The 8611-nt window shown below is 67.8% G+C and overlaps 1 protein-coding gene across 1 annotated transcript in view; it reads left to right on the forward strand.

The window, feature by feature from the left end:
• Positions 1-6075: 6075 nt before the first annotated feature.
• Positions 6076-8611, forward strand: part of CSPG5 (chondroitin sulfate proteoglycan 5) — a 7379-nt gene continuing 4843 nt past the window's right edge. The window contains exons 1-2 of the mRNA XM_041470220.1: positions 6076-6208; positions 7574-8561. Of these exons, the coding sequence (XP_041326154.1) occupies positions 6076-6208; positions 7574-8561 (1121 nt within the window). The remainder of the gene's footprint in view (positions 6209-7573; positions 8562-8611) is intronic.

Below are 8611 nucleotides of genomic sequence, written 5' to 3' on the forward strand. Positions count from 1 at the left end.
GCTGGGAAGGGAGAGGGGATCCCTGGGATTGGTGATCCTTGGGATTGGTGATCCCTGGGATTGGTGATCCCTGGGGTTGTTCCTCTGCACCACCGTGGGCAGGAGCAGGCACTGGCACAACCTTTGTGTGCCAAAACCACCCTCAGCCTCCCGTGTGCTGCCTCGGATACCAGCTCCGCCCCGGCTGCCTGAAAAGCTGCAGTTTTGTCCTTTTCTGGCCGATTTAAAGCCCAAAATGCACCTTGGGGCTCGGGGAGAGTTTGAGGCGGCTGAGTGTGCGTTGTCCCCTCGCTGCTGTTTCATCCCTGTGCCTTTCTCACAGGAAACTGCCACAGGAAGGGTTTGGAGGGCTGGGAGCTCCTTCTCTCCCTCCACAGGTTTTACAGGAGTGAGTACAGGGCTGACCCCGGTGCCCACCCTGGATAATCCCCCCAAATCCCAGCAGGAAGAGACGTGCCCCAGACAAGGCTGATGGTGGCTCTGGGTGACCTGCCAAGGGCTGGGCCGTGCCAGGGCCATGCCAGGGCTGTGCCAGGGCCATGCCAGGGCCGTGCCAGGGCCGTGCCAGGGCCATCACTGCCCGCCTCTCCAGAACACTGTCCCCCTTTGTCTGCACCAGCTCCCCCCGGGCTGCCTGTGCTGGGAATTTCCCCTTCCACAGGAGCCCCAGGATGCTGCTGGGGTCACAGCACAGGGACCCTTCCAGCAGCCCTCGGGGTGTCACCTGGAGAAACTGAGGGCTGATTATTGGGATTTTTTTTTCCCCCAAATCCCTCATTTTCTGTCTTTTTAAGTTGCAGTGTGATGAAAGCAACCTGGTGTCCATCAGAGCCAGCAGCCTTCCAGGCTTGCTCCCAGAATTCCAGCCCTGGGCTGGAGCTGGTGGTCCCCATGAGCCAGGACCAAGGATTGCCACCCAGCTCGGTGTCACTGACCCCACAGAGGCCTGGAGCCACCTCCAGGCACAGGATCAGCCCAGCGGGACCTGAGGGACATCTCCTCACTGAGCTGTGGTCCAGCTGCTGCTGGGGGGCCTCCAGACCCCCCAGGATCCATTCCCTGGCATTCCCTCGTTCCTCCCCAGTGCCACACCGGGATGCTGTGGTCCCCTGGGCGGGCGCTGCCCTGAGGATGCTCGGGGTGCCCTGCAGGTCTGGTTCTCTCTGCTGCTCCGGTTTTGGGTCCCTCCTGCAGAGCTTAAACAGCCGTGGGAGGGACGAGTTCGTGTTCACCGCTCCGGGCTTAGCTCAGCGCTCCCCGAGCCCCTTCCTTCCTCTCGGGAAGAAGCTGTGTCTCCAGTCCTGTCCCGTGAAACAGCCGCCGCGGCTCAGCCGCGCTCCGGCAGTAATGACAGCAAAGCCTCGGAGGTGAAATCTCCTCTGAAGGGCCTTTAGTGCCCTCTTGGCAAAATCACAGGTACTAAAGCGGCTCCTCCAGGCGGGGAGGAGGAAGGTGTGGGAGCAGGGCTGGCACTCGCTGGCTGATCTGCTCAGGCCCAGCTTCGTTTGTCACCCGGGCACAGCGCACAGACACAGCAGCTGCTGGGCACAGCTGGCAGGGGGGGTGTGCTACGGGTGCAGGGCTCCATCCTGGGATGTACAGCTCTATCCTGGGATGTACAGCTCCATCCCTGGGGTGCAGGGCTCCATCCTGGTAGGTACAGCTCCATCCTTGGGATGTACAGCTCCATCCTTGGGGTGCAGGGCTCCATCCTGGTATGCAGGGCTCCATCCCTGGATGCAGAGCTCCATCTGGGATGTACAGCTCCATCCTTGGGATGTACAGCTCCATCCTGGGATGCAAAGCTCCATCCCTGGGGTGCTTCTCCCTGCCAGCTCCTCTCCCCAAAGCTTGGCCTCTCTTTACTCGGGGTTCTCCTTGCTCCTTGCAGCTCAGAGCTGCGACAGGTGATTATCAAACCTCTCCCACCTTTTCCCTCTGCAGCCCCAGGGGAATGTGGCTCAGGAATGGCCTGGAGAGCAGGAGCCAGGGGCTCTGCCCCTCGGGCAGGCCCAGCAGAGCCAGAAGCTGCTCACACAGGGACCCTGCCCCTGCCTGGGCCGGCTCTGCCTCTGCAGAACAAATGCACACCACGTGCAGGTCAGGAAGGGTTTTGGGGAAGATCCCGGCTCCAGGACACGCAGAGATTTTGGATCTGTGTGTTCCTGTGCCTCCAGCCTCCTTCCCCAAACTGCTCCTGCAATCCCAACACGGCTCCTGCTTCGGGGGCTGTGAATTCCGGTGATTTTTGATCGGCCGGGTGTCGGGAGCAGCCTGGTGCGGGCAGGGGGATGCGCTCCCGCAGGACGGGAGGATGAGCGCGGCGAGGCTGAAGGTCGCTGCTGCAGCGGCTCCTCCAGGGATCGGTGTCGCGTCGGGATTCGTCACCTCGGGCGGTGCCAGCCCCAACCAAGGATAAAGCCGTCCCTAAAACCCCGCCTGGCTGAGCTGGGCTCAGCCCTGGGCTCAGCACCAGGGCGCTGTGAGGCAGGGAAGGTTCAGGACTCCCAGGGGAGACGTGCCCGGGCCGGGCAGGAAGCACCGACCTCACACTCCTGGCTTTTTGTTCCAGTTCCTCATTTTCTTTGCACTTTTCCAATACTGCTAATGAAAGAGATATGGGTAAAAGGTCATTTGAGCCTCTCCAGCACCCAGCTGAGCGGGGAGAGAAAGGCAGCCCAGGGAGGAACAGGAGCTGGGGGGAGATGCCACTGCCCCCCGTTATCCCCTGGGTCTGGATGCCCCTGGGAATCACCACTGGACACAGAATGAGGCGATTCCTGGTGCTCAGCTGAGGGCAGGGAGCTGGGAAGGTGGGAAGGATCCCAGCCCAGCCTGGGCCTCCCCCGGGCCTTTGTCTGTCTGTCCATCCCCACGGGATCCTGGATCACAATCCAGGCTGGCACCTGCAGCCGGTGGTGCCCCGAGGGAGGAGGGAGGTGTTCGTGTGGGGCTGCCCCACAGCCCCTGGGACACTGCCAGCCAGGATGAGCTGGGGTGAGGGACAGAGCTGAGGCTCCCCAGGGTGGGACTGAGCCAAGCACTGGCAGGAGCAGGGAGCAGGACTGGCAGCAAAGCCCCTCCCTTGGGATTTTGGGGATCCCCAGGTGGGGCAGGATCCACGGGCAAACTCCACTCCCAGTACAGGGAAGGGGCTTGGGATGAGACCCCTCCCCAGATCCCTGCACGGGTGGACAGGGCTCAGGGATTTGCTCTGGAAGGGCCCCAAATGGTGGCTGCAATTCTGTCTTTTAAATCATCTTTAATATTCTGAGTAATTCCCCCAGGAAAACCCAGACTTGGCAACAACAGCTGGTTCTTCCCAAGTGAGGGAGTTGGTGCTGGATTTCTCCTTCGAGTCCGGAGAGCCATCGCTGTCCCTCTGTCTGTCCATCCTGTCTGTCTGTCCTGCCGTGCCCCATCCCACCCTCTGCTGCTGAGGAAGCCCAGCCCCAGGCAGGTTTGTAGGAACGTGGTGGGATTTGCTCTGACCCCGTGCTGGGCTGGGCTGCTCCTGCCTTTGGGCACGGGGGTGGAAAGGCTGGGCCCCACTTTGCCCCTGCATGTCCTGGGCTCTGGGAACGGGGGGCTCTGGAACTGTCCCAGCTGGAATTTCTGCCCGTGCACAGCACCCACTGCCCCCCGTGGGGGCTGAGACCCTCGGTCCTCCTGCCCACCCCAGCTCCGGAGCCGTGGGAGCAGGGATGGGTGTGGAGCTGTGGGGCTGCAGGGAATGTCCCTGCCCTGTCCCCTGGGCAGGCTGGGGGTGCCAACACCCTCTTGTCCCCAGGAGCACAGGGTCTCTCCTCATGGGGCTCTGAACCCTGGGGTGGCGCTGGCTGGAGGCCCCGAGGGGACCCTGAGGGTGGGGGGGGGGATCCCCCAGGATGGGGAACACCCCAGGACGAGGTGTTCACAGCCCTTGGAGGGGAGGAGCTGTGCTCCAGGACACCGGCCGGCCTGGCCCGAGGGCTGGCACATGGAGGTGCCCAGGATGTGACCCTGGGTGGCTCCAGGCCTGGAGCAGGGTCTGGGGGTCCCTGCCAGCCCCATGAGCCTCCTGCCCCCAGGGGTTACTGTGGGTGCTGGAAGCTTCCATGGGCTGCTGCACTGCCCAGCCCCATCCCAGCCCCATCCCCATTCCTGGATCCAACCCCCTCCATCCCAGCCCCATCCCAGCCCCATCCCAGTCCCATCCCAGCCCCATCCCAGCCTCCATCCCAGCCTCCATTCCAGCCCCATCCCAGTCCCATCCCAGCCCCATCCCAGCCCCATCCCAGCCCCATTCCCAGCACCATTCCCATCCCCAGATCCCACCCATCTTCCCTCGGACTCTCACTGCCAGCCCGGGCCCTGGCACTGGGACCCCCAGCCCGTGGGACCCCCAGCCCCTCCAGCCTTTCCCAGCTGTCAGGGCCGTGTCCCCCCGTCCATCCGGGCGGCCCTGGCCCGGTCCCCTTGGAAACGCTTCCAGGCCCGGAAGCCTGGGGAATACTAAGCAGGTGCAGCCCCTTCAATCCCCCTTTGAGAGGGACAGAGCGGGGCTTGTTCCCAGCGCAGAGACGGCCAGGAGGGCCTGCTGGGGGAGAGGGACCCCGTGCCAGCCCCCAGACACAGCCCGGGGAGCGGGGGGACACCAGGGGGTCCCACTGGGACTGGGGGCACTGGAATGGGGTCCCACTGGGACTGGGGGCACTAGAATGGGGTCCCCTGGGAGCCCCCGGCACCGCCCCACAGTCCTGCACTGGTGTGGGGGGTGTGCGGGGTGGGGCAAGGGATGCCTGATTGAGGGACACCCGAGGTGGGATGTGAGATTTGGGATATGGGATGTGAGATTTGGGATATGGGATGTGAGATTTGGGATGTGGAATGCAGGATTTGAGATGTGGAATGCAGGATTTGGGATATGGGCTGTGAGATTTGGGATATGGGATGTGAGATTTGCTATAGGGGATGCAGGATTTGGGATATGGATGCAGGATTTGGGATGTGGGCTGCCCAGCACAGGACCTGGGGTGCACAGGGCAGGGTGCCCGGTGCAGGATGTGCAGTCCTAGGGTTGCAGGCAGTGGTGCAGCCGTGACGGACACATTCCTGCGCTGCAGGTGGAGGTGCCCAAGGACGCTCGGTGACCTTGGCAGGTATCCATGGAGCCAGCGGCGCAGGGACAGCCGAGCAGCGGCTGCTGTCCCCCCCACGGCCCGGGCTGAGTCCCCGGAGCCGCCCGGGCTGTCCCCGGTGCTGTCCCAGCCCTCCCACCCGGCGGCGGGGGGCCCGGGGGTCCCTGGTCACCGCCGGGCCGGGCAGCTCGGAGCCGCTCTCCTCTCCCGGCTCTTCCCGGCTCCATCCGGGCAGCCCCCTGCCCACCCTGCCCCCCAGCCCACGGTGCCCGCGGGGACAGGCCACTGGTGACAGAGGCCGTGGTGGCAACTGGACCAGGCTGGCACTGGGAGCGATGCCAGCGCCGTGGGGCAAGGAGGGTCCGAGGCGACACTGGGGGCTCTGCTGGGGGGCACAGCCCCGCCCGGGACCAGAGCCCCGCCGTGCCCCCCGAGTGGGGTGTGGGTGCGGGGCGGGGTCCCCCAAACCGGCTGGGGATGCTGGGAGGGGATCCCGGTGCCGGTGCAGGGGGGGTCCCCGCCCCTTGCAGGAGCAGTTTGGGGGTCAGAGAGCGCTGCCGGCGTGGGGGGTTCCGGGATGGGTTCCCCCTCTGCTGGGGGTGCCAGGACGTGTCCCCGGTGTCCCCCCAGGGATAGTGGTGCCAGGGTGTGCCCTCTGTGTCCCCTGCCCCAGGGATGCTGGTGCCGGGATGTGTCCCCCGGTGTCCCTCCCCGAGGATGGCTGGGGGCTTCCGGGGGTGTCCCCCCGATGCTGTGAGCGCCCAAATGTGCCCCCCGGTGCCCCCAGAGGATACCCATGCTGGGGGTGCCAAGATGTGCGTCCCTCGGTGTTGGGGGCTGTCGGGATGTGTCCCCCGGTGTCCCCCTCCGGGGATGCCGATACCGGGGGTACCGGGCTGTGTGTTCCCGATCCCGGGGTACCGGGCTGTGTGCTCCCGCTGCTGGGGGTCCCGGGATGCGCCCCCCGGCTCTGCCCGCGGGGTGCCGGGGGGGTGCCGTGCCCGTGCCCGTGCCCGGAGCCGCCGCCGCGTCCGCGGTCCCGCCCCCGCCGCCCGGCCCGGCCNTGCGGTCCGGGCGGGGGCTGCGGGGTGCGGGGGGATCCCCTCGCCGGGCTGGATCCCGCTGCCGGGGGCTGCGGCCCCGGGGGAAGGTGGATCCCCCGGGCGGGGGGCTGGATCCCGCTGCGGGGGGATGCTGTTGATCCTGTTGCCGGCGGCTGGATCCCCTTTATGCGGGGGGGCACTGCAGGAGCCGGGGAAGGGCTGGATCTCCTCGCAGGGCGGGCGGGATCCCCTTGGCGGGGCCGGATCCCCTTGGAGCAAGGGCTGGATCCGCTTGCCGGGGCCGGATCCCGTTGCTGGGGCTGGGTCCCCTCGCAGGGCGGGCGGGATCCCCTCGGCGGGGCCGGATCCCCTGCGGCAGGGCTGGATCCCCGTGTGTGCAGGGGGAGCATCTGCAGGAGCCAGGGAAGGGCTGGAGCCCCTTGCAGGAGGGACCGGATTCCCCTGCAGGGGCTGCATCCTCTCGGGATTAGGGGGTGCACTTGCAGGAGCCGGAGGGGGGTGGATCCCCTTGGAAGGGGCCGGATTCCATTGCAGGGGGAGTTGGATACCCTTGGAAAGGGGCTGGATCCCCTTGCAGGGAGCTGGATCCCCTTGCAGGGGCGGGATCTGGGTCTGCGTGTGGGGCGCGCTCGCAGGAACCGGGGAGGGCTGGATCCGCTCGCAGGGGGCTGGATCCCGGCTGGGGAGGGCTGGATCCTGCCGAGCGTCCGGATGGACACGCAGGAGGCAGAGAGGGCTGATCCCCTCGGAAGGGGCCGGGTTCCATTGCAGAGGGGCTGATCCCGCCGCAGGGGCTGCTCCCGTTGTGTGTAGCGGCTGCAGCCGCAGCAGCCGGAGGGGCTGGAGCCCATCACAGGGGGCTGGATCCCATCACAGGGGGCTGGAGCCCATCACAGGGGGCTGGAGCCCGTTGTGTGTATGGAGTGCACTCACAAGAACCCCAGGAGGGCTGCATCTGCTTGGGGGGGTTGGATCCCCTTATGGGGGGCTGATTTCTTCTGGGGAGCGCTGGCTCCCCTTGCAGTGGGTGCTGGATCCGTTTGGGGGAGAACTGGATCCCTCTGCAGGGGGATGGATCCCCTTGAAGGGCAGCTGAGGGGGCAGTGCCGGGGAAGACTTGGGCTGGGGGGGCTGTGCTGAGGGGGGGCATCACAGAGTTGGCTGGTGGGGCACCCACAGAGCTGGGGGCTTCTCTGGGATTCACCCCATCAGTCCCCGGGAGAGGCTCAAGGATTCGGGGTGCAGCCCCCCCTGCCCCCCAGGTCCTTGTCGTGCATCCAGGTGGGTGCAAGGTGGAGCAGGTGGGGACCTGTTGGACCCCCCCAGGCTCCTCCCAGGGGTGCGGGGGCACCTCTGACATCCGTTTCTCTCCTTGCCCCCCCACCCCAGCATCCGCGTGGCCCCCCCAAAACTCCAGCGTTGGCGAGGGGAGAGCCTGGCAGGGCTCGTTGGAGAGCAGCCCCCCGAAATGGGACCTGGCGAGTGGAGACCCCCCGGGGGCACCCAGCAACAGCACGAGCGCCGGGGGGGCCGCGGCAGGACCCCAGCTAGAGCCCCCCGGGGGGGGCACGGCCACCACGGAGCCTTCGGCCGTGCCCGAGGGGTGCCCGGGGTGCGCTGGGGAGGGCGAGGCCAGCGCCGTGCCCCCCCGAGCCGTCACCTGGCCCGGGGACGGGGGCACGGTGCCGGTGGCCCTGGGCAGCCCCGAGGAGCCGGGGAGCGGTGACCGACCCACGCCGGCCTCCCCGCCCGGCCCGGGGGGCTTCGGGGGGCTCCCGGCCGCCCTGCCGAGCCCCCCCGGGCCCCAGCTCGCCACCGACTCTGCCGAATCCGATCTGCTGCTGGCGGCCGGGGGCTCGGCCGCGCCGCGGACCCCCGTGCTGGGCGAGCCCGGCGCCGTGCCCGCCGCCGGGGGGGACTCGGGGGGTCCCCCGGAGCTCTGGGCCGCCGCCTCCAGCCCGGCCCCGGCGCAGGGGGCCCGCGGCTGGACCGACCTGACGTGGCTGCAGGAGCCCGTCACCGCCGCCACGGGCCCGCCCAAGCCCCCGGCCGACCGCACGGGCTCGGAGATCATCGACGTCGACTACTACGACCTGTTCGAGGGGGGCGAGGGACTGGGGGGCTTCCCCGGGGGCGGCCGGGGCGCGGCGGGCTCGGCGCGGCGCCGGGAGCCCGAGGGGGCGGCCACGCCCTGGGCGCTGCACGAGCTCTACGACGACTTCACGCCCTTCGACGACGCCGATTTCTACCCCACCACCTCCTTCTACGCCGACGGGGACGACGAGGACGAGCTGGAGGACGAGGAGGAAGAGGAGGAGGAGGAAGACGGCGGGCTGGAGGACGAGAACGGCTACCGGCCGCCCGCCTCGGCCGCGCCCGGCGCCGCGCCCGCCCCGCGGGACCCCCGGCCCACCGGGCACCGCGCCG

This window comes from Pyrgilauda ruficollis, unplaced genomic scaffold (assembly GCF_017590135.1).
Source record: "Pyrgilauda ruficollis isolate IOZ18807 unplaced genomic scaffold, ASM1759013v1 scaffold242, whole genome shotgun sequence".
NCBI lineage: Eukaryota > Metazoa > Chordata > Aves > Passeriformes > Passeridae > Pyrgilauda > Pyrgilauda ruficollis.